Source organism: Paramormyrops kingsleyae, chromosome 22 (genome assembly GCF_048594095.1).
Source record: "Paramormyrops kingsleyae isolate MSU_618 chromosome 22, PKINGS_0.4, whole genome shotgun sequence".
NCBI lineage: Eukaryota > Metazoa > Chordata > Actinopteri > Osteoglossiformes > Mormyridae > Paramormyrops > Paramormyrops kingsleyae.
This window is the reverse complement of record NC_132818.1, coordinates 4049035-4074255: the sequence shown is the minus strand read 5'-3', so window position 1 is coordinate 4074255 and position 25221 is coordinate 4049035. Positions and strand designations below refer to the sequence as shown.

The 25221-nt window shown below is 50.8% G+C and overlaps 1 protein-coding gene across 6 annotated transcripts; it reads left to right on the top strand.

Moving 5' to 3' along the window:
- Nucleotides 1-40: 40 nt before the first annotated feature.
- LOC111846404 (myocardin-related transcription factor A-like) lies at nucleotides 41-24170 on the top strand. Of its 6 annotated transcripts, XM_023816534.2 has the most exons (20): nucleotides 41-314; nucleotides 5461-5619; nucleotides 6809-6863; nucleotides 9043-9247; nucleotides 13839-13904; nucleotides 15845-15900; nucleotides 15973-16048; nucleotides 16528-16689; nucleotides 17064-17200; nucleotides 17280-17393; nucleotides 17500-17753; nucleotides 19614-19782; nucleotides 19866-20297; nucleotides 20506-21402; nucleotides 21511-21708; nucleotides 21828-21941; nucleotides 22187-22339; nucleotides 22415-22510; nucleotides 22695-22752; nucleotides 22899-24170. In XM_023816534.2, the coding sequence occupies exons 4-20, from the start codon at nucleotides 9085-9087 to the stop codon at nucleotides 23432-23434; spliced, it is 3681 nt and encodes a 1226-aa protein (XP_023672302.1). In that variant the 5' UTR covers nucleotides 41-314; nucleotides 5461-5619; nucleotides 6809-6863; nucleotides 9043-9084; the 3' UTR covers nucleotides 23435-24170. The 6 variants fall into 6 exon arrangements, with proteins under 6 accessions (XP_023672302.1, XP_023672298.2, XP_023672303.1 ...); XM_023816530.2 differs by lacking the exon at nucleotides 41-314 and having other exon boundaries at nucleotides 5073-5614; XM_023816535.2 differs by lacking the exons at nucleotides 41-314; nucleotides 5461-5619; nucleotides 6809-6863; nucleotides 9043-9247 and adding an exon at nucleotides 11386-12097.
- Nucleotides 24171-25221: the final 1051 nt, after the last annotated feature.

The window sequence follows — 25221 nt, the reverse complement described above, 5'->3', positions numbered from 1 at the left end:
TACGTGGGTGGCTGTTTTTTTCGTTCTGCGTGAATGCTTGTTTGTCCTTCTTAATAACAGAGCGAGTGTTACCCATAGTGAGTTGCAGCTGTGGGTTTCGCGTGAGCGGCGTTTCTGTCCCCGTAACTAAGCAAAAAACACCCGTCGGGCAATATTGCCTAACATTAGTAACGTTAACTAGCGCCAAAAAAAACAGTTGCCTGTCGGGGCAGGGAGGACATATTCCACTTTACCTGCTGTGGGAGTGTTTTTTTGTGGTTTTTCTTCCCCCGAAGAGCAACTTCACATGGTTCAGTAGGAAGTCATTCCTTGTGGTAAGTAATAGTAAATTTGGTTATTTTAATATTTAACCATGAATTATTTTAAGCTTAATTTTAAAGGTTTTATCTCTCTCACCCTATCGGATAATTAAAAAGTTCAAAAAGTGTTAACTTACTGTTTTATTGTACTCTGCACTGTATTAACTATATGTTAATGAAATCAACCAAAAGTTAAATGCTCTATATAAATATAGTGGGCTGGTCATGGTGAGATACACTCAGTGACAAAAAAGCACCCAGACGGAGTAGTGGAAATTAAACCAATCTGCACGTGGTGAAAGGTCACATGACTGTATCGCGATGATTATAATATCATCGAGTCTGGATACGTGAGGCCACACAGTGCGGAAGGGAGTTGTATCCTCTCCTGCAGCAAGTCAGCTCACAGCTGTTGTAACTGGCCCTCAAGATCCTACAGATTGGCACTGGGTCTGAGTTGACGTCCAAGCTGATCCCATACATGTTCAATTGGGGAAAGATCGGGGGACATGGCTGGCTACAGGAGGACCTCAACATGATGCAGGCAGTCCTTAGACACATGTGCTGTGTGTGGACGGGCATTGTCTTGTTGAAAGACTGCACCAGGGTGTTGTCTCAGGAGGGGTAATACATGTGGATGCAGGATGTCACTGACATAGTGCTTTGCCATCAGGGTCCCCCAAATCACTACCAGAGATGACCTGAAGTCATACCCTATGGCTCCCCACACCATGATGTCATACCCTATGGCTCCCCACACCATGATGTCATACCCTATGGCTCCCCACACCATGATGCCAGGAGTAAAGCAGGTGTGTCTCTCCACAACATTGGCAGGATTGCTCCTCTCCCCTCAGTGCTGCCATATGCACACACAGCAGTCACCTGTTGTAATACTGAACATGGTTTGACATCACTTGTCATCAGTCCTCGGCCTCCCGGTTATGGCACCACTCCAGATGCAGCCATCTTTGTGGTGGTGTTAACGGCAGCCTACACATGGGACAGTGATCCCATAGTCTGGCTGATGCCAGGCGTCAAGACATGGTGTGGGATGACACAGGGTGCTGTGGAGAGTCCAGTACCTGTGTCCGAATGGCAGGCACAGATGTCATGGGATTCTGTAATGCTTGGCACACAATATGATGATCCTCCTTTGATGTGTTCTGTTTTGGGTGACCAGAACCTTCACGGTGTGTGTGTGTGTGTGTGTGTGTGTGTGTGTGTGTGTACCCTCATGTACCCATTGGTCCCAACATCAGGCGACTGACATTTGAATGCCCTACATGATGGGCATTTGCACGATATAACCACCTGGCCCCATGCAAACCCACAATGTGACCCCTATTAAACTCCATCAAGTGCTGGTAATGCTTTCTAATGTCTTTATGAGGCATCCTCTGTGGATGGTGATTAAACGCGCCAGCTCCTTTCAAATCGAATCATTTATATACCCATCGCTGGTCTGTACATGTACCAAATTACATCCTAGCCGGACCATTACTTCTGGGTGCTTAACTTTTTTTGTCACTGAGTGTAGTTAATTATGGGGCCTGCTAAGTGTGTTTACAAGATATTTGCCCTTCCGGATGCTTGCGTCCAGTCGGACTTAATCTGCAAGCAGTGTCAGCTGGTGGATCATGACCTTGAGGAGCAACTGGCTATCATTCAACACGACAGATGAGATAGTTAATATGCCTTTTAGGGAGATACGGTGTATACCACAAGTGGGGAGAGGGGAGAATGATGAACAGAGAGATCGAGAGAGCTCAGTGACCATAGGTCATAGACGTAAGAAAGGTGTACGCACTTTACAAAGGTGGCATCACCTGAACTGACTGTCAAACCACTTTCAGATGCTTCCAGCTTTAGAGCCAGATGAGACTGGGGAGGCAGGAGGGTCCTTGGGCACTGAGGAGCCCCCTCCCCCCAGGAAGAGGGAGGTTGTGATAGTGGGGGATTCAGTGATTAGAGGTGTAGACAGTTATGTGTGCACACGTGATGCCATGTCATGAAGGCCCAGCTGGTTTGGGAACAGCGCAAGCTGGGCGAACTCTGGGTGCAGTGTGCAGTGCAGTGAGCAGGACCGGGAGTGGCTGCGGGGGTCCGCAGAGCAGGACTGGCAGGAGCTGGAGCAGTTGTGTGCCGAGTTGGTCAGCTGGGAGCAGGAGTGCGACTGCCAGAGGTATCTGGCTGAGGTGACATTAAGTGGCCGCAAGACAGTGCTGCTTGACTGGGAGGAGGCGTGTCACAGTTTGGAGGCCCAGCTGGCTCAGATGCCCTGCGTGATTGTGGGGAGGCATGTCGCAACTGGGAGGCCACAATACATCAGGAGTATGCTAGCTGGTACCAGAGGAATCTGGACTGGCTGTGCGAGGCCATCCGATTTGGGGAGCGAGAAGGGGAGCACATACATCGAAGGGTCACCACCCAGGGGGACCTGCAACACCAGCAGCCTCCTGGTCTACTCGGCCTCTCTGGTGCCCGCGAGCTTGGGAGCTGACGGAATCCCCCATCATTGGTGGCGGACCTTTGGGACTTGTTCCAAGGCTGAGGTGGGGACCGGGGATGGTTGCTGGGACGCTTGGTGCGATTTGCATATTCTGGCTCGTTTGCTGGCCGTGTACCTTGTTGTAAGTCACATTATGTATTTTTTCCCTATGTTTGTTTGCCATGATGTTTGAAGCCTTGTGATTGGTCCTTTTAAATACTGATATAAAGAGCAAAGTTCGTGTGAAAACATCTCGCCCCCTCTTCTTCACCGCTGCTTTGATGCCTTGGTCTGCCAGCCCCAAAATATTTACATTGCAGGAATCAACCAACCACTGCAGGGTAAATCACACATCTGGTCAATTCTGAATATCTGTGGAGGTCTGGTCAAATGTCCACGAGTAAAAACAGTATTGGCTATTCCTGCTTAAAATTCTACATTTTTGCGAAAGCCATGACAACCACTAGGGGGAGCTTTATTCCCACAGTCATTTTAATACACTGATTTAAATTATTTAAATGTGCACCAGCAATTGAAAGAGTGGGTCAAATTCAAATATCTGAATTAGCAGGATACATGCCAAGACATAATACATTTTGTAATATTAATTGGGAAATGTGTACTCAAAAACTTAAACTTAGGGTTTAGAAGTTACAGGAGGGTAGCCTTTGTGCGTCGCCAAAGGATCATAAACTAGGAGTGATTAACTGTAACTTTCTGTAACTGCTATTTTCAGTAACTCGACTCTTGCTGAAGAAGCTGGAATGCAGTCAACAGTGTACAGTCTCGTGATAGTTCAGTATACCAAAGAAGAAAGTTACGTGGCTTGCGTAACATGAGGAGCAACAGGCTGGTGTCGTTTGGGCAGATAGATGGATGATAGCACTCATTTCTTCATTTTTTGATCTGATTCGATCCAATGCCTAGACTGGTATCATCGATACCAATCCTGATACCGATATTCGGTGTCCGACCAACCCTGACGGCAGGGTGTCAGTAGTTCATGTCCTACTCCATACAATGATAGAAATATTGTATCAGATTTGTAATTTTAATAACCGATATTTTTGTTATAAAATTAATTTTGTTATATCAGACCCAGTACTGTTTGTATTTAGTATAATATTATAATGTGTTTCTGAATTTGTTTCTTATGTATTGGTTTCTGGATGGAACATTGTTTTGGGATGAACAAGAGAGTGTGGTCAGATATCCACATATTTGGATCTGCGTTACAGTTAAATGCTATAATTCGTGTAGGATTTGGATTTAAATTTTTAGGATTTGGATTTAAATTTGTAAAGTTAAAAATTCAATTGACAGAAAAGGAAACAGTTACAATAGCAAATACCAACTGCCAAAATCAAACCACAATCATAAAAGTATATCTAATAAAAATACATGGTGTGAAATCTAAAATTATAACTGTTTGTTAACTGGTTTTTCCAAAACACTGGTATTGTGCTATAAACTTACCCAAAGACTAAAAAAATGCTTTAACTAATGATTAGCTTTGGTTTATTCCAAAGATTTTTGCTGAAGGGGAGATATAATTTGGTGGATTCCTCTCTAGTTAGCCACCCCCTATTGCTCTTTTTGTCTGAACCTCTGGAAATCCACTAAAATTCCATCTTGGATATGGGCCTGGATTATGCTTCGCGTGATGGCCAGGAGGTCATCCCCAGGACAAGACACCCAACAACTGCCTAACTAGCTGGTAGATGGGCCTTGATGTAATCCAGTGGAACACAATGTACAGGTAGTGGGGCACATTTATGACAGGATGGAATACACAGACTAAGTCTCCACATGAGATTGCCCCCCTAGGCCACTGGGGACCAAGCTGGCGAACTCAAATCCATTCAAAGAACATAAGATGGGTGTTTTGTTCAGCAGTGTTTTGGGGAAGGGATTATTCAACTGTGTTAATAATAATAATAATTTTGGACTGATTAGGAATGATTGGATTTTGATTTAATTTGATTTCCCTACAATAGTGAAATATTTGCAATATTTTAAGTTTAGCCAGTTTGATGCTAACTGTAACTGTAACACTTTATTCACATTTTATGTTATGAGAAACATGAAATACTCATAGGTAAATAACTATTTTAATACACTGTTTCCAAAGTGATAATGTAGCCAGTCACAATATTTGGGCACTGCTTATGTATTACAGAGAATGCTTGATTTCGCGTGTGGCTCAAAAGTTGTCGCAGCAAAGTTTTGCTTGCGTCAGCGGAACAGAGCTGTTCGTGCCCCGATTGGATGGGAATCACGGCTGCTGTGCGCTTAGCGTTCAAGTCATTGGCGCAACGTCACCGAGGACTGCGCTCTCATCCAAAAATCGATCGCGGCACACTGTTTCTCGATTACGATTTGACACGTTGGCGATCAATCATTCAAATGCCTCTTTCGATTGGTGGTGCTGTGAGGTGGAGGGCGGGGCAGATAGAAAGTGGGATAGATTTCCGGTAGAAGTTTATTGTAAATCGGAAACGACTTCACATACTAATAAAGGGGTTTATGCTTTATATAAAACACAATATTAATTAATGCATTTAAACAACATATATCTGAATAGAGTAAATTTATTTTTGTGAGGTGTATGCTACAACGGATACACATAATAAGATTTAATGTTATTACCTTAAGTGTATGTGCCGACAGGGTGAACGTTGAGTTCGCAGTGCAGCCGGATAAGCCAATTGTTGCTGCCTGTCAGCTGTGTTGGAGGTGTCGCTCCCAGAAGGCCGGTCGTGATTTGTGGTCGTTTCTGCGGTACGATGCAATGGAGCGAGCGAACAGCGGCGACGTGCTGACGGTAAGGTGAGTGGATCAGGTACGCGGCGATGACTATGGGGAGATGATGGTGCAGGACAGCACCAGATGAAAACCATGTGCTTCGAATATACATGAGAATTAAATGCATTCATAAGATGATCGCCAGATATCGGATTAAATGGGCTCGTGGTCGGGCACCGGACAGGTCCCTCTGCTGCGTTGTAGATTTGTACTTTATCTGTTGTGTTCCCAAATGTAGCCCAAGTGTCATCGATACAAGTTCAGTCACATCGTCTTGATCGCATGTCGCATATAGGAGTCATCTTTCTGTATTTAGTGGAAGTCGCTAAGTTTAAGATCAGAGCTTCTGAACCGATTCGCTTTTTGTTATGAGATAAACTTCTGTAAACGATACGCCTAACATAACCATAATTTTCACTGGAAAAACGGATGCCCATCACTCGTAAAGCGCTTGTCTTTCTGCTGTTTGTTATTGTTGCGGAAAATAGGTTGAGCGATAAGAATTTTTTTTATGAGATGTAAAAATTGATCAGATTGGTAATTTAATATCTCAGGGTTGAAAGCCGTTGTAGTTTATCAAAGGGGATTTTTTCTAAGAAATTAATGTTCTATATTAGTGAGACTGTACTGCCATATGCTTCTGGCATTACAGATTTTTTTTTTCCCCACAAACCCGAAAAACATTTCGTTTATTAGTAGCAGCCGTAACTCCTTCTGTCAGGAAAGTGGTTTTGTTCAGACGGAAAATTGAGATCAAGGCATATCAGAGACCCACGCAGGTTTTCCGTGGTGATAAGAGAGGATGTTTAAATGAGTGCGCAGCTGAAATGGGTCACGCCAGCGTGAATACAGCCCTTAAAGTAGATCAGATGTTATGCAGGGAACCACGCTGATTCTGTCATCCTTTTTGAGGTTAAGATGATGCACTAGGCTTTTAAAGGCTATCCTTGGTAGCTGACCCCTATGATGTAAGACACCTAACCAGAGCTACTTTGAGCAGTTGAGGGCCAACATATGCTCAAACCACGGTAGAGATTTGCAAAAAATGAACAAATTGGAAGGAAATAACCACATTTCTCACCTGACACTCTAGACATTTTAGTAGCTGCTAGAAGCAGCAGACCTGCATCCACCCAGCCTTCTTTATTGATATTTTTCAAAATGTTATTTTTGCTGCATTGACATATTTAATTTGTCTGGCTTTTCCCTTAAGGTCGTTCTGCTGAAATGGAAATTCCTAGCCCTTGCTCAAAGAGGAAATAAATCAGGTATGCTCTGGCTGTTTCTGGGTTTAATTGGCACCCGTCCCCTCTTGTGGTTTTATCAAACTTTTTGATTCCTATCTGTGAGATGCCTTGTGCGTGTGATCACTGGCTGGTGACCCAACACTTAACTTCTGCCATGGCTTTGTAAACCGGTCTTCCGTTGCTTAATATCCTTTCTTATTCTATACTGGGTCATTGTGAGCGTGGACCCCATCCCAGGGAGCTCCAAGGGGCACAGACAGTAGGAGCATCTCAGATACACTCATACACCATGTGCTTTTGGGCGATACAGGGAGAACATGACTGCTCCATCCCGACAGAGCATAGGATTTGAACCCCTCACCCTGGAAGTCCGAGGTGTTTTTAAATCCGGCATGCTTATAGTTTTTCTTCAGAAGTTTACAGCGTTCTGCAGTCATCTTAAATGGTCACATCCTGTTTTTGTTGGGTGTCTGTTATCCTTTAGGGTGTTTGTAGTTTGGTGTTCGGTGTCCTGGAAAGTCTTAGTTTACCATAGTGACCGTTACCATAGGGATTGAGGGAACCAGGCCACAAATTATACCTCATTTGTATGGTCTGTACTAGGGCTGCACAATATCACATTGCAGTATAATCGCAATTACATGGTGCATGCGCAAGAATCACTAGTGCTCTAGATGACAAGCATAAACATTTGTCTGGGTGGCAGCTTTTCAGTGCTATATGGGCGTTTGCTTGCACCCACAATATGGTAAGTAGGTTAGCAGTACGCCTAAAATATTAATGAAAGTCGTATCGTGACGTCCAGAAGTTAGTAATCTGTATAAATTCGTCGTATCCTTGTGTTTATTAAGTTCTGTTAGCGGAGCACGCCACATACTACAGTTTTAGTATATCTTGGAAACGATACACACTGAAGTGAAGAGAGGCTCAGCAGCCATAACATCTTTTTGAAAGGAGGAAATAATCCGGATAAACAAAGTATAAAGACATTGGTGGTGTGGCTGTACTTTTTGCAGTTTATAGTCCGACACATTCATTAAACATTATTTAATACAGATCACTAAGTTTTGGGCATCACAATACATTTCTCATTAATATTTTAGGCACACTGCTAATCTGCTTACCATATTGTGGGTGTAAGTAAATGTCCGTATGGTACTGAAAAGCCGTCGTCCAGATAAATGTTTACAGCCATTATCTGAAGCCCTGATGATTATTGCGCATGTGTCATATAATCACAATGTGATATCCTGCAGCCCTAGTCTATAAAAGAATTCATGATTGATATTTGATGTCCTTTGTATATAGTTTGCTGATTTTTCTGTGGAAGTACTTGTGGTAATAAAGCTTCTTCCATAAAATGTTTCAGGTTTTGTTCCGTAAAACTGTTGTACATGGCCTTTGTTTATCTGGCATTTTGAGTGTTTTCCAAGAACAGGAACGTAGATGCAGGTACTGAGAGCCTTGATGTGTTAAAGTGCCCAACGCGTTGTAGCCTGGCTATCTCGTTTCTCTCCAGCTTCCCTGGGGGTGGGGTGGTGGGTGTGGCCACGTGGGGTGGGTGTGGCCACGTAGGGTGGGTGTGGCCTCGAGGGGTTGGGTGTGGCCGCGTGGGGTGGGTGTGGCCTCGTGGGGTGGGTGTGGCCACGTGGGGGCACAGCCCATTTCCTGCTCTGCTTCGTCTCGTACTCCTTCTCAGACTACCATCACTCGCCCTACCAGGAAGCGCCCTGCAGGGCAAGAGGGCAGCATGTTGTGGTTTTGCCTGGCTGTGGACCCTGCTGGGTGAGATTGGCATGTGTGGAGTAGAGAGACCCATAGGGGGTGCTGTGGTTCTCTGAAGGTTTCCTTCACAGATTCTTTATAGAGAATCACACTTGATTTGTCAGTGAGGAGTGTGTGCCCTACCCAGGCCCGGCTGTCATGCACGGGATACCTACTCTGGCCTCTTTACGTTCTGTCTGGATCTTGAGGGGTTCATACACTGACACAGTGTGAGGTCAGCATGAACAGGGCGCCTGGTCCGCTGGTATCTCTCTGGGGACCCCCTCGGCCTCCAGTGTTTTTAAACTCCGAGCTCATTTTTTGATACTGGCACATGTGCTTTTCCACACACGCTGCTGGGAAGGGCACTAAGCGTTTGACTGTCTGCTTTCACACCCTTTACCATTGTTTTTAATACATTGTTTGTGCCCCTCAGGACTGGCAGAACCCCCCCCCCCCCCGCCTTGCCCTGTCGACAATGGACCCCCCGCTGGGCGTAGGGGCCAGCCCCAGTGAGGGGGTGTCATGTGCAGTTCCTGGCTCCGCCCCCAGCCCACAGAGCGAGGCAGTGACCAATGAGATGGAGGAACTGTCACTTCAGGCAGGCCTGGGTCTGCTTCCACTGCAGGAGAGGAAGAACGGTGAGTGGGTGCAGGGGTATCTGCTCTGTTTGGACCTGGAAATGTTTTTTCAGCCTTGGATTGCCCCCTTTGCTTTGTACATCTCACAGGCTGTTTTCTACACTAGGACATCTGATGGCAGGTTATAGCAGGATCCCATCTGCAGGGGGCGAGAGGCAGAGAGGCTGTTTGGGCAGATGTGATCCAGACAAGTGGCATGGCGGGGTGGGGGGTGTCCACTCTGTGCAGAGAGAGAGCACCAGCCTGCAGTCTGGGAGAAAACAGCTCCACACAAGCGAGGGTCATTTCTGCTCTCTCCTGGATGATGAGCTGTCCCAGCATGCTTTGCATTTCAATCCCCTGCCAAGTCAGATGGAGAGAGTGGAATTAATGGGTTCCTTCTGGCTATTGACTGAGCTCCAGTGGTGTTTTTCCTGTATTTCCTCATTTTCCAGTGGGGATTGTGCTCCTACGCTTCCTCTGGGTAGGACACCCGCACTGGCTTAGATGCTGACACGCACACACACACATACACACACACACACACACACACACACAAGAGCCTTCTCTGCTGTTATGACCCTGCCTGGCACCAGGGGGGCACAATCCACTGATGGAATCTCCCTCACTCCCTTCCTTTGTTGTCAACTCAATCCTGACCCAAAACTCATTGGATGGTTATTGCACAGGTGCATTCTGGGATATTAATCAGTTCCCACTATCCAAGACCCCAGTTAAGGATTCCTCCTCCAATTTGATTCATACAGACTACTGTGTTTCTGTTTGTTCCCTAGATGTATGTTGGGTGGGACTGGTTTGGGTTGGTAGGGGTGGGGGGGGGGGGGTGGAGTCAGAGTTGCAAAGAAGAAACCCTGAAGCGCCAGCTTGGCCGCGGACCCCAAAGTCCATTCAGTCATCATCATGACTCTGTGCCTCTGTGTGTATTTCCATTTACCCCACCTCCCAAAGCAGTAAGAACATAAATAGAGCAATAAAAGCCTTTGTTGTTACTGTGAGTCTTGCAGAGAGGGAGGCAGAGCTGTGGTTGGGTGGTTGATAATTTCTGCCATGTGATTCTGGTGAGTTCTGTGATGAGAAGAACCATATGTTCGTATTCTATGCAGATTGAGGTCATGGTGCCCCAGGTGGCTGTCCCAGCAAGCACTGGGTACAAAGCAGCATCCTCACTGTGGAAGCCAATCCAGTCGAGCACAAGAGGATCATGCATTCTCTACACACAGTTATACTCAAACCCACATCTCTGGAGGTGTGAGGCAACAATTCTTACCCCAGAACTGTGTGTGCACTGTCCCCATCTGGCCATCTGACAACCCCAGGACACGAGGCTGACCCTGGACGGCATGCAGGTTACCAAACTCAAACTTGAAGGTTGTCTACTCATTGCTGTCCTCTGGTGGCTGGAGCCAATATTACAGTAGCACAGAGGAAGCCCAGTGCTATGTGTGCGGGATCGTGGTGTAAGTCTGTGTCCTCACATTAATGCACGCTGGCTGTCGCTTATGTTAGCGACGAATTGCGCTGAAATGCGTGAGGAGCATGAGAATGCAGCTGTGAGGGGGGCATCTGCGCATCTCTTACGGGCGCCTGAGGTCGCAATATTAGCATGTAACCCTAGCTGTGCCCGCACAGGTGAAGCAGTCTGGATATAGTGCCTCCGGGCAGCTGCCCTTGCTATTTCAGTCCGAGGGGGAGCGTCCGCCTGCGGCGGCGCGCATTCTGGAAGGGCCTCCGAGAAGAAAGGCGATCCGACCGGCTAATTTGGGACTTGTTTACCGGTTTTGAGGATGGGTACCCCAAACCGTGGCGCTCTGCTTCGAGGTGCGCTCGAGTACAGCTGCCAGCCGCACTCGCAGTGTGCGTGGCATGGTTTGTATCCCTGCTTATCACTCAGTCTGTTATTCTTGTTTCCGCGGGGCCCCGTTGGCTATAGGCTGTGCGTTGAGTTCACAGCCCCACTGCACCTCTGTCACAAACAGTGACTCCTGATACTCTGCTTGCCCAGTTTATGGCCCAGAGCTTGACAACTGCGTCCCCTACTCCCACCCCCCGGCCATGCGTCTCAGGGTGGTGAGGTCACCGCCATGGATGAACAGATGTTTGCCTGCTGTATCATTCAGGGCCAATTGGCCCCGGGGGGTGGGGTGAGGGAGACGTGTGTTTTAGGGGGGTGACAGCAGGGAGGAGGGGCCGGGGGAAGGCAGATGACAGCGGTGCCTAGCCGAATGACTGACTGTAATCGCGGCTAGCTGGAGAAGCTGTCAGATCGTCTAGCTGCCCTGCGCGCCTCTCTCTTGAGCCCGGCCCCCAGCCTGTGCTGGCCAGCTTACTGCGGATCAGCCCCCCCCTCCCCACCAGGACTCCGCTGCTCTGCTTGTGGTGGCTTCATGTATCCGGACGATATTAGGATTTGTATGCAAGTTGCATTGTTTTTTTTTTACCCTGGAATATATTTACCTGACATTGCATATTGGGGCATGCAGGGCTGTCTTTGATCTGCTTGTCTATCTCTGTGTTTTCCCCGGAGTTTGTGCGCCGTGTCCCAGAGGAACAGCACAGACAGCAGCTTGCATTCTCATCAGCCCTCTGACACAGAGCTGCTCTCTTTAAATATCCCGGCTTGTCATCCTTTTCCTCCCTATTGGACTGAATTAAGCTTTTTTTGTGACTTTTTCTCCTACTTACTGTAGGATTATTTTTATTCTGTCAAGACTGTCACCATGCTGGACACCAACCCCCTACTTCGCATTGACCCCGCCCCATTGGGAGTGCCACGGCCAATCAGAGACAGCCCTGAGAAGCGGGCCGTCCGATTGGATTATGAGAGACATGCCTGTCAGAGTCTCAGGGAAGGTGGGAGAGGCGATTGGGGGGTGGGTAGGAGGAGACCCATGGTGTATTTTTGCTAATCGCGGCTGCTGTACTGATCTGTGCGCTGCTCTCAGATACATTAAAGGTCACATGGTCACAACCAGCCTGCAGACCTTGCAAGAGTTGAGGGGGGGTGTTCTGGTGTCAAGATGGGCTCTGGAGTTTTTGAGGCTCTCAGTGGGGGTTGTTGAGGGTTGCTGGGTCGGGGACCCTCCCTCTAGGTCCCCAAGGGTTTCTTGGTTCACACTTCTAGCCGATCTGCCTGATTTACAGTACTACTCTGTAAAGGGGGGGGGGGGGGTTCATTAGGCACTGTTACAGTGTGGATGGAAATAGAAAAGAGGCCTGGTAGGTAGGTGTGGGGGGGGGGGGGCACTGAGCACTGTGCAGCTGTGACCTTTGGACTGAGGGCTGGGTCCTTCCCAGCACAGTGAGAGTCTGTGTGTGTGTGTGTGTGTGTGTATGTGTGTGTTTCTCTGTGTTTATCTGGGCAGCTAAAATTCTGCATCGGTAGGGGTGGGTTCTTTTGCTGACATGTTCAGTGCCCCGGCCCCCACCTCTCCCCCAGCACGTCCATGAGCCCCTAGCCCCGGTGCCATGCTTACGCTGGGAGTGTTTCTGTGGGTCTCCAGTAACATGTGTTATCTCTGAAATTAATGCATGTAATGTCCAATGAAATTCAGGCTTGTAGTTCCTTGTGGCCCCACTTTTTTCCACCTCCCTGCATCTAACCCGCAAATGGGGCCACATTGTGGATCTGCTGAATTACAGTTCTCAGCTGGTGGCTTTGGCATGAGCAAACTGATCCGGCCTCCTTTCCAAGTACTGGCTATACTGTCGACACCCCTTTGATTGGATTTTCACCCAGGCAGGTCACACAGAATTCCAGTGCTAAGCAACCCCTAGTGGTTGGGAGAAGGGCTACTTCAGACAGGGAGCATATAAGGTCGGTATTATATTACAGTTATTCAGATGATTTGGTCCAAGGCAATATACAAGTGAGGTTCAGAGTGCGAGGTCAGCTAGCATCCCTAGAGCGACTGGGGTTGAAGGCCTTGCTAAAGGGCCCGACAGTGGGATTGCTCTGCCATTTATAAGGTTTGAACTAGTGACCTCCTGATCACTGGCAAAGGGTCTTATCCCGCAGAATCAGATGCCTCAGATGAAGGCCTAAAAAGGAGGAAAATAGCCCCTGGAACAGGAAGTCACATGAGGAACCGAGATACTTGTGCTTGAGTTATTGATCGGCACCCTGGTCCCCCCTCCCTTCGAAATGCAGTTTGAAACTCGGTTTGAATATTGAACTTCCTGTAATGAGTTCCACTTCCTCACTGCTGGAGGGGACAGTGTGGCTCCCCTGACATAAATGCAGTCTGTTGGGGTTTTTCGAGGCCTTGCGTTGCGGTTCTGTGTACCTGTGTGTGTCTCTGTGTATGAGTGTGTGTGTGTGCCTGTGTTTGTGGTAGGAGTAGAAACCAACCAGCACTTAGTGCTGTTTCAAGTAAATGAAGAAACAGGAAGTGTGTAACCCCCGCCCCCCCAATGTTTCCCTTGCTGCCTGATAAGCTCCTGCGCATAGCAAGAGCGCGTGTGAGGGTGACGAGCGCCAGCGAGCTGATCAGCCATGACGGCCGCCCGCCCTTCCGCATCGCTGTAGCCCCAGCCGCCTTCCTTGCTCAGGTTGGCCCCCATGTTTGCTCACCCCCCCCTTTTTCTCCTGCAGTTCTTCAGCTGAAGCTTCAGCAGCGACGGACTCGTGAAGAGCTGGTCAGCCAAGGGATTATGCCACGTAAGTCCCACCCCTTCACTGCCCTCTCCGGCTTCGGGATCCTGTCCCGTCGGGTACAGCTGACCCATCTTGATCCTCATGGCCTGTTACCTGCCTGGCCTGACACCTGCCTGGCCTGACCGTTCCTAAGCTCCCCACGACTGTGGCTGGCGGCCGCTCCTGCATCTGGCGACAGTGTTTGTTTGTTTGATTCTTTGTTTGTGATGCTGTCAGTATCACGTTTGAGTTATATCTTGACTGGAGGGTAAGTGTGGTGAGGCTTAGGTGTGCAGACGGTTCTGGTGTAGCCGGGAAAGCCGCGGACGGCCGCGTGAGGCGAGCGCCGGGCCAGAGGGTGTAGGGCACCACCGGGAGGCTGATTTCCTGCTCAGAGGCTCCTGGCTGCTTTTTTGTATCGTCAAAGCGGGCCGACTCTTGGAGAGGAAGAGTCGGTGGCGAAGCAAAGGTTGAGGGCTGATGGCAAGTGTATGTTTGTGAGCTGAACAGATGACAGTAGTCGACAGAACTGTGAGTCATGGCAGTTTGTACTGCACCTTGGGTGTAAGTGCTCGAAGCAGCTGAAAGGTGCTCACAGTGGGGGTGCATGCTCACCTCTTGGCCTGGGACAGGGCTCTCTACACATTCAACTTGTGGCAGAGCTGAAGCACCCTGTGAGCTTACAGCAGCTGCATGGTGAGCTTGGCCGCGTGGGTGAGTTATCAGTGCTGATGATTATCGTGCCCTGCACGTCTCAAGCAGCTGCCTGCACTTCATGCAGCCGGATACAACCACTAGGGGGGCGTGGCCATTTTGTGTGTGTCTGGCCTGTGTGAGTGGGTATTTTTGTGGGTGTGAGTGCATTTAGGGAGGTTGGTCGCCACTGGATGCGGGCTTGCCGTGTGCTCACTGTATGCTTGCTGAGTGCTCGCTGTGTATTCACTGTGTGTTCGCTGTATGCTCGCTATGTGCTCACCATGTGCTCACTGGGCATTCCTTGTGTGATTGCTGTGTGTTCACTGTGTCTTTACCATGTTCGCCATGTGCTTGCTGTCTGTTCACTGTCTTATTCACTGTCTGTTCTCTGTGTGTTTGCCATGTTCGCTGTGTGCTCACGGTGTGTTCACTGCGTGCTTGCCACGTGTTCGCTGTGTGCTTGCTGTGTGTTCACTGTGTGCTTGCTGTGTGTTCACTGTGTGCTCGCTGTGTGTTCACTATGTGTTCGCTGTATACAAATTGCTTTACCTGGTGAGGGGAGGTTCTGCACACCAGGCAGTGTCAGCGCTACCTGGGCAGTTTCCTGCTTCTCGCTCTATTCCTCTCCACCGGGGTCAGCAGGTCATGCTGCAGGGCTGCTTTATGGCCCCACCCACAGGCCTTGGAGGTGGTCCAGCATCCTCTCAGACCCTTCATCCTGCACTCTGGATGGCCTGATCCAGGTCCATGCGGACTTCTTTTCCTGTGATTCTCAGCTGCCACACGTGTCACATCCTTTGAGTCTCAGTTCACCGCACTGTGGCCCAAACATATGCCCTAGATGGTAAAACCCAAGTGAGAGCAGGCGTGAATGACCAGTGGGGGCGGTGTATTTCAAGTGGCCCTTGTCACCCCATTATGAGGCCGTGTCTCGGCCATGCAGCGTGCCATTGGGTGATTGCTGGGGTTCTTGGAGGTCATGCACTGCAGAAAACAGCAGAGGGTGTGAAAGAGTAAAGGTGATGCAGTTCCATGTGGCCCCTGTGAGAGGCAGTAAAGAGCACCCTTCGTAGCCCTTTGGCTCTGTGCTCCACCTCTGTGACTCTGCGCCCCCTGATTTTCTTTCTGTCTGCGGTTGCCTTTGCACGAGATAGCGGGTACTCTGAAGGAAGCAAGCTCGCTGCCAGCATGGCTGCCTGGCTGCTCTCGCCTTTCCTTCCTCCTTTTTTCCAACAAACAGTAAGAGCAAACTGAATCTCCCCCCCCAGCCCTAAAGAGTCCGGCTGCCTTTCACGAGCAGAGGAGGAGTCTGGAGCGAGCGCGGGTGAGTGTCCCTCTTCTATTCATGCCCAGCTGCCAATCAGTCCCTTGCTGACTGCCCCTCCCCCCGCCCCAGACTGAAGACTACCTGAAGAGGAAGATCCGGAGTAGGCCTGAGCGATCGGAGCTGGTGAGGATGCACATCCTGAAAGGTGAGTGTCCTCTGTGGCCAGGGTCTTCCTTTTGGACCATTGAATCAGGTCATGCTTAAGCAGAAACCTCCAGTAGTACAGAAGTATGACAACACTTTCGTTATTTACATCTTCTTTTTTCCATCAAGTACACAAGTATGCACACACACACACACACACACACACACACACACACACAAAATGTAGTTCAATCAACACAAACAGCATTTTACATCAATCCCTCCCTCCCCAGTCACCCCCAGGGAAGAAATAAATTCATTAATTGATTAAAAAATAAGTAAATAAATAGATTTTTAATAATAATAATAACACCCAACAGTAAATGCAGCAGATCAGTTTACCTCCTTCAAGGTACAGCAGACGGACTAGCCTGGGATTGGACCATGTCCTTGACGCGCTGTCACACCCCACACTTAGCGACCCCCCCGGTCCCATCACGGTTGCTAAGGCGTTGGCCTCCGCGCGCGTCTTGCCTGCAGAGTCGTCGGCTGAGCCCTCCCTGCAGGCCCGTCAGCTGCAGCTGAAGAGGGCGCGACTCGCGGATGACCTCAACGACAAGATCGCACAGAGGCCTGGGCCCATGGAGCTAATCCACAAGAATATCCTGCCCGTGCACAGCAGTGTCAAGCAGGCCCTGCTCGGTAGGGGGCGCCACACTCACACGTGCTCCTGGCCAGCTGTCACATGCTGTCTGTGTTTCAAGAGTGACTGAACATGCTGAACACTCTCAAGCCGTCAGTCAGCTACCGAAAAGTACAGCAAACTGTCATTTAATAACTCGACTGGACTTAACTGTACATGTCTGTATTGTGCTTCCCATCATGCTCTGCACCCAGGGTCAGTGATCATGGCACTTTGAGAATTTCCAGAATTGTTACTGGAATTGCCTTTAGTTCAGCAAACACAGCACTGTGGTTGACAAGCTGTTCAAAAATCCCCAACGTAGCACAACATCAGCTTGCACAGATGAAGGACTTTAAAGAAGCATAATAATAGGATACGTCTGCTTTCTCAGACTTCCCGAAGGCGGTGACGGAGAGCTCATCATTTGACGACGACAGCAGTGACGGCTTCTCGCCAAGCCAGCTGGGCAGCCAGCCCTCACCCCCGGACACGTCGAGCCTCGGGGTCGGTGACCCCTCCCCCACGCAGGTGCGTGATCTTTCTGTGGACTCTGAGGCCATCTGTATACCACCATCTCCTAACATATATGTATGTGTGTCACCCTTAGGCCCCACCCCCTGCCCTGCCTCCTCCTGCCCCACCGGTGCCCCCAGTGCAGCAGAAGCTGACAAATGGAACTGCAACTCCCCCAGCCTCCCGGCCTTCACCCCTGCCAGTCAAGGTGAACTGTCCTCCTTCTGCCCCTACAAGGGCCACGACTCCTGTCCCACTGTGGTCTGTCAGTGCTGTAAAGCCGTTTCATGTTAAAGACCACTGTGTCCCCCCAGGCCCAGGGGAAGACCGGATCTGAACGGGCCACTCAGCGCTCCAAGAAACCCAAGGACAGCAAGCCCAAAGTGAAGAAGCTAAAATATCACCAATACATCCCCCCCGACCAGAAGGTGGAACGCGAGCCCCCCCCCCTGCTGGACTCCTCCTATGCCAAGATCCTGCAGCAGCAACAGCTCTTCCTGCAGCTTCAGATCATCAGCCAGCAGCAGCAGCACTACAACTACCACACCATCCTGCCTGCCCCTCCCAAGTGAGCACCTCCTCCCTATCCCTACCACACCATCCTGCCTGCCCCTCCCAAGTGAGCACCTCCTCCCTATCCCTACCACACCATCCTGCCTGCCCCTCCCAAGTGAGCACCTCCTCCCTATCCCTACCACACCATCCTGCCTGCCCCTCCCAAGTGAGCACCTCCTCCCTATCCCTACCACACCATCCTGCCTGCCCCTCCCAAGTGAGCACCTCCTCCCTATCCCTACCACACCATCCTGCCTGCCCCTCCCAAGTGAGCACCTCCTCCCTATCCCTACCACACCATCCTGCCTGCCCCTCCCAAGTGAGCACCTCCTCCCTATCCCTACCACACCATCCTGCCTGCCCCTCCCAAGTGAGCACCTCCTCCCTATCCCTACCACACCATCCTGCCTGCCCCTCCCAAGTGAGCACCTCCTCCCTATCCCTACCACACCATCCTGCCTGCCCCTCCCAAGTGAGCACCTCCTCCCTATCCCTACCACACCATCCTGCCTGCCCCTCCCAAGTGAGCACCTCCTCCCTATCCCTACCACACCATCCTGCCTGCCCCTCCCAAGTGAGCACCTCCTCCCTATCCCTACCACACCATCCTGCCTGCCCCTCCCAAGTGAGCACCTCCTCCCTATCCCTACCACACCATCCTGCCTGCCCCTCCCAAGTGAGCACCTCCTCCCTATCCCTACCACACCATCCTGCCTGCCCCTCCCAAGTGAGCACCTCCTCCCTATCCCTACCACACCATCCTGCCTGCCCCTCCCAAGTGAGCACCTCCTCCCTATCCCTACCACACCATCCTGCCTGCCCCTCCCAAGTGAGCACCTCCTCCCTATCCCTACCACACCATCCTGCCTGCCCCTCCCAAGTGAGCACCTCCTCCCTATCCCTACCACACCATCCTGCCTGCCCCTCCCAAGTGAGCACCTCCTCCCTATCCATACCACACCATCCTGCCTGCCCCTCCCAAGTGAGCACCTCCTCCCTATCCCTACCACACCATCCTGCCTGCCCCTCCCAAGTGAGCACCTCCTCCCTATCCCTACCACACCATCCTGCCTGCCCCTCCCAAGTTAGCACCTCCTCCCTATCCCTACCACACCATCCTGCCTGCCCCTCCCAAGTGAGCACCTCCTCCCTATCCCTACCACACCATCCTGCCTGCCCCTCCCAAGTGAGCACCTCCTCCCTATCCCTACCACACCATCCTGCCTGCCCCTCCCAAGTGAGCACCTCCTCCCTATCCCTACCACACCATCCTGCCTGCCCCTCCCAAGTGAGCACCTCCTCCCTATCCCTACCACACCATCCTGCCTGCCCCTCCCAAGTGAGCACCTCCTCCCTATCCCTACCACACCATCCTGCCTGCCCCTCCCAAGTGAGCACCTCCTCCCTATCCCTACCACACCATCCTGCCTGCCCCTCCCAAGTGAGCACCTCCTCCCTATCCCTACCACACCATCCTGCCTGCCCCTCCCAAGTGAGCACCTCCTCCCTATCCCTACCACACCATCCTGCCTGCCCCTCCCAAGTGAGCACCTCCTCCCTATCCCTACCACACCATCCTGCCTGCCCCTCCCAAGTGAGCACCTCCTCCCTATCCCTACCACACCATCCTGCCTGCCCCTCCCAAGTGAGCACCTCCTCCCTATCCCTACCACACCATCCTGCCTGCCCCTCCCAAGTGAGCACCTCCTCCCTATCCCTACCACACCATCCTGCCTGCCCCTCCCAAGTGAGCACCTCCTCCCTATCCCTACCACACCATACCACCTTTCCCCGAAGTTGAACACCCCCTTTCTAACCCTAACCCATCTTCCCCCCAAGCTTTATCACATTTGCTTATACACTGTCTCTTCAGACCTCCGGCAGAACAGCAGTCTCCCTCCACTTCTGGCCCTTCTCCCTCTCGGGGTGGACCCACCCCTGCACTGACGACATCTAGTCCAGGTGGGCCGCTCCGTCAGGCCCACCCCACCGTGGTGTTGCCTAAGCTGGGACCCTTGCCCCCTAATTTGGATGACTTCAAGGTGAGTCAGGCTGGTGTAAAGCAAAAGAGTGGCTGCAGGACCATGATGACCTCCATGCAGTAAAGAGGTACAAATCTTTTCAGGTTGCTGAGCTGAAGCAGGAGCTGAAGATCCGGGGCCTGCCAGTGTCGGGTACGAAGAACGACCTCCTTGAGAGACTGCGGACCTTCCAGGAGCAGAACGGAGGCCCAGCCCCTTCAGGGGGCACTGCTGGGGTCGGTGCCCCAAAATGCAGCCTACCGCAACAGCTATCCCAGCCTGTGGGGCCCTCCCCCATTCTGGGAGGGACCACTGTCTTGCACCATTCCGGTGAAGGAGGAGTGGTGGTGGCGGCGGCTTTCCCGTTCGTGGCTGCAATTGCAGGAGGCGGAGCTGCACCGGGGCCCCCACCCCCCATCATGAAGTTTGGCAGCACGAGCTCATCACCACCCGAGTCTCCCGCCCCCTCTGACCGTTCACTGGCTGGGATGAGTCCAGATGAAACCAGCTGTAATGGAGATACATTTGGGGATACGGTATGTCTCACCTGCTAGGCAATGTTTAACCTCGACAAGGACTCGATATTTATTTACGTTTTAAACCCAATAAGTGACTGGATGTATTGCAGTTCTTCTCTGTGGCCTTTGGGGCAGAGACTTCCTGAGCCTCCTGTTTGCAGCCTCTTTGTAGCTTGGGTTGACATTCTCTCTCCTCCTGTCCTGTGGTTCGCCTCCTTTAAAACAGGTCAGCTCCCCCCTGACGCAGTTGAACCTCCACTCCTCCCCGCTGCTGCCCACCGCGATCAAAGACGAGGCCCCAGCACCGTGCCGCTTCTCCCGCTGTCCTCACACCCTGGACAAGGACCAGATGCTGCAGGAGAAGGACAAGCAGATTGAGGAGCTGACGCGCATGCTGCAGCAGAAGCAGCGGCTCGTGGAGACGCTGCGCTCGCAGCTGGAGCAGGGCAAGCGGGTGGGGGCGGAGCTGCAGGAAGTGGCTGGCGTGCGAGTCAAACAGGAGCCTGATGAAGGTGTGGGGGAGACCACATGCTGTGCCTACGGCTCATATGTCCCCGACCTTAGCGAGGATGACACCATCCAGGTGACCATTAAGGAGGAGGTGGAGGATGACTTGGGTGACATGCTGTCACAGGCAGACCTGCAGCTGGGATCGTTTGACCAGCCGGCCGTCCTGCCACTGACACAACAGCCAATGGAAATACTGCGGCGTCAAGTATCACAGACACAGCAGTCAGTGGAAATACTGCAGCGTCAGGTGCTACGAACACAGCAGCCAATGGAAATCCAGCAGTGTAAGGTACCACAGATGCAGCAGTCAATGGAACTGCAGCAGCATCAGGTGCCACAAACACATCAGCCAATGGAGATCCAGCAGCGTCAGGTGGCACAGGTGCAGCAGCCAATGGAGATCCAGCAGCGTCAGGTGGCACAGGTGCAGCAGCCAATGGAGATCCAGCAGCGTCAGAAGATTCAGGTGCGGCAGCCAATCGAATTAGAGCACCAAAGACAGCAGTGGCAGCAGGCACCTCAGGGGCAGCTGGTGCAGGATAGACAAGCGAGTGTGACGCACAAGAAGAAGAAGAAGAAGAAGAGGAGACCGTTGGAGGTAGAGGTACAGCAGGTACGGACAGTTGAGAGGGGGGCTAGGGGGGGACTGGGGGGAGGGGTCTAATAACTATGTATGGGTACGTTAACTGGGCAGAACAATGAGCTGTCATCCATTTGCCAGGTGCCCCCTGTATTTGGGAGCCAGCAACCTGCCATCTCTATGCCTGCCCCCTCCCTGTCATTGGACATCCTCAAGTCCTGCCCCGCCCCGACACTGCTGAGCAATAGCAACAGCAACCACTTCCTGGTTGCACTTGGCAGTCGCGGCCAGGAGGGGACGCTGTCACAGTGCGAAGGCCCTGGAAATGTCAGTCTACAGGTAGCCTCAGGGGAACTGGCCTGCCATGATGGCCAAGGTGTGACCTTGAGCACCAGCTGGGACAAGGACTCGGTAATTCTCTAAACATGCGGCTTTGCTCTGTTGTCTGTGTCCCATAGAGAGTGCAGTCCACACCCACCAAATCCTCCAGCCAATCACCTCCCGTGACTGACAGTAACGCCCAATCCAAGTCACAGTTTCAGCCAGGTCTCAACCATCAGCTGGTGAAAAAGGTACGATGTGCTTGCGCCTGTCATAATTCCCTGATATCATTTCTTGTCAGTGAAGAGTATGTTCCTGGGCATTCCAGGCCTAGTCGAGAGTGTTCATTTTTTTTTGTTACCATGGATGATCTCAGTTAATATCTCATACAAACTGATTGGCACCAGGTGCAAGATCAACAGAAAAAGGACGACCTGTTTCGTATCTGTCTGGTTAATGAGGAAGTTAAATGTGACAGAGTCTGTCCTCCAACTAGGGACTCCAGGTGTCCACCAACCAACGACAAGAGTCAAACAGCTCCCTCTCTGCCCCGCCCAACCTGCAGCCTTTCTTTCTCGGTAATGAGCCCGCCCCCTCTAATGAGCCCGCCCCCTCTGAGGAGCCCGCCCCCTCATCTCCCACCCACATGGTAAGTGTGAACAGTTTGGATGCCTGTGCAGTCTTGCTTGCTGTCTCCTTCATCCCATGTCTCTCTCTGGACCAGGTGGGTATGTCTTCTGGTATCGATGTGCACACCTTATTCGGGCCCCTCTCCCCGGCTTTTAAGAGGCAGAGTCCCACACCCCCGCTGCACGACAAGGTATGTGACACAGCTACCTGCAAGGGCGTCAGCCGGCTGCCTTCATACATGCAGGTTACTTGTAACCCGGAGCAATTTGGATGACCGTGCTGCTAACTGCTCCCAGGTTGCAAAGCTGTTTAGCTGTTTAGGTGCGACTCTGCCTTGGAATGCCTTCATACTGATTATGTTTTCCCTCCTGAAGGAGAACAACTCCAGTGAACAGATGGCTGACTTTTTTGACATCCTAATTGAGAGCGGAGGTACCAGTTTTCCTGTTTTTACTCTGCCTGTTGCCTTTTTGCTTTGCCTCTGAGTGCAATCTTTACTCCTTTGCCTTCACCTTGCATCGCCTGTTTCTGACTCCACCCATTCTATGATCTTATTTTATTTCATGTTGGCTTCCCAGAAATCTCTGCCAGCTTCAAAGACCCGGGGCTCTCCTGCCTTGACTCCAGAACCTTGCCCCCTTCACCTAGCCACTCCCCTCTACATTTCTCAGCCCCTGTCCCCCTTGAGCCCCCAGTCTCTCAGCACCCTTTGGAAGGGGAACCTCAGGCACCTGTTTCTGCAGAACAGGAAGTGGTCGGCACAGGAAGCGGCCGTCTGGAGGACTTCCTGGAGAGCACCACTGGAAAGCCATTGCTGGGGGTGGAACCAGGAGGCCCGGTGACTTTGATTGACGACCTCCATAGCCAATTGCTGAGCACTTCCAGCATCTTGGACCACCCTCCTTCTCCTATGGACACATGTGAGCTCTCCTTCACCCCCCACTTCGGAGAGCCGGGCCTGGATGGCATGGATTGGCTGGACATCACCATGGGAGTGGGGACCAGCGGGCTTTCAGGTGTGCCCCCTCTGGGATCTCATGCACCCTCCAGTGTGTTTTCAGCAGACTTCTTAGACAGTTCTGACCTGCAGCTTACCTGGGACTCCTGCTTGTAGCTGTGTAACCCCCCCCCGGCGATTTGTGAAATAGCTCATCCCCTTTCTCCATACCCCCTCCATCTCTGTCCTGTGCACAAGCACTCACGTTCAGCTGAATCTAGAAATATCAGGTTCTAGCTGGTTTAAATGCTTGTGGGGGGAGGGGCTGTGTGTTACCACCCCTGGTGTCTCTCTTAAAGTAAAACACTGAAAATTTGAGCTTTATTTTGATTACCCTATTTTACTGTTTTTACTGTACTGTATCAGTACCCTGCCTCTAACACTTTTTTAAATGTCTCATCGCTTAGCCGTGTTACATCGGTGGCAAGCAGGCGTGACTGAGTGTATCTGGAGATGCATCTTTAATATGTTACACCTGTGTGACAGATATGCCTCAGGTGGGTAATTTGGCTCCTTAGCATATCTCCACCAGGTCCTCTGCTCTGCCCCCTAGTGTTGATCAGTGGGGTTGTGTCTGGAAGCTGCTGGATGCGAAGGAGCAGTCAGACGCACACCTTCAGGGTCTCTGCCAGTGCAGCTCTGCCCCCTGCTCCATGTTTGCACTCGGTGAGCAGGCGTCATGCGGAGGGGGGGGGGTGTGAGTGAGGTGCTGGTGGGCCATTCTCATCATGCAGCTGCTTGGTACCTGGGCCCGCTAGCCCTCCACATGAAGACCGACCTGCACCGAGGGCTCAGACTTTAGTCATTTGGATATGATTTTTTTTTAAAGAAAAATAAAAGTCTTTATGTTTCACCTGGAGTGCTTTTCTGTGTTACACACCCATCCCAAGCAGCGTCCTTAAATCTCACACCCAGATCAGACGGGGTGTATGAGCCCTTCTCAAACCTGGCATGTCGGCTAGGTGACACTCACTGCACATCCAGCTGGGTTATGCTGGTGTAGGGGTGCTTTATGATATACAGGGCTGGGTAAAATAACACAAACAAGCAATGTTTTATCGTCGGCCTAATAAGTAGCAGCCTTCCCTTGCAGGGCCATCTGCAGCTGTCTGTCTGCCCCTGTGGCTCTGGGCACACTGAAGCACTTGTGACTTAATGCTAATGTTAGTGAACTAGTGTGTCAGTCTTGTGTGAGATCAACTTGGCCCAGGCTGGAATAGTCTTCCAGCCTTTCAGGAGCCCAAATAGAAGTCTAGAATGGCAATTGCGTGCAATTGCTTTCAGGTTCCTGGAGAGGTCAGAGCAACCTTTAATTAGTATATATTAATATGATTGGCATTATCAAAAATGCATGAGTGAAGTAGTACAGTAATATTGTTATAATAACGCTGAAAAAAACATTTTCCTAGTTGATCATTTATAATTATGTGCACACAACTGAAAATATTTACGTCATTAGAAGTAATAACAGTGTATATTAACGTGCAGGTGCCTTTGAAATTATACCAGTTAGGATAAAGTGAGTGGATCACCCCGACACATAATGACAGTCTAGTACTTGCAGGCCTGGACTAATCGTTTAGGTCATTGGGTCCGTTTAAAAGCTTAAGTCCTACTAATGAATCAAAGACGCTTACTCCAGACCCACTGATCGATTCTGATATAATTAATAGTTAAACTCCGTTAAAGTGCTTAATGATTCTACACTCAATTAGCAATGTGCAAAGTGGTTTTCAACCCTTATTGAAAGCTAAACTGACCAAACTAATTTAGATGTTATGCCACCCCCCCACTCCAGTAAGCTAAAGTGCAGGTGTTCTCTCTGCAGTTCATTGTCAAATCCAGAAGGACTTGAGGTCCATCCCGTTCATTCACTCTCGGTTTCTTCCTCCTTTCCCATCCTC

Coding starts and splice junctions, on each gene's coding strand:
- LOC111846404 (XM_072705219.1), top strand. CDS start 13,658: ATGTTTCCCTTGCTGCCTGATAAGCTCCTGCGCATAGCAAGAGCGCGT. Junction 17,394..17,499: donor CTTCACCCCTGCCAGTCAAG/GTGAACTGTCCT, acceptor GTGTCCCCCCAG/GCCCAGGGGAAGACCGGATC. Junction 20,298..20,505: donor GAGATACATTTGGGGATACG/GTATGTCTCACC, acceptor CCTTTAAAACAG/GTCAGCTCCCCCCTGACGCA.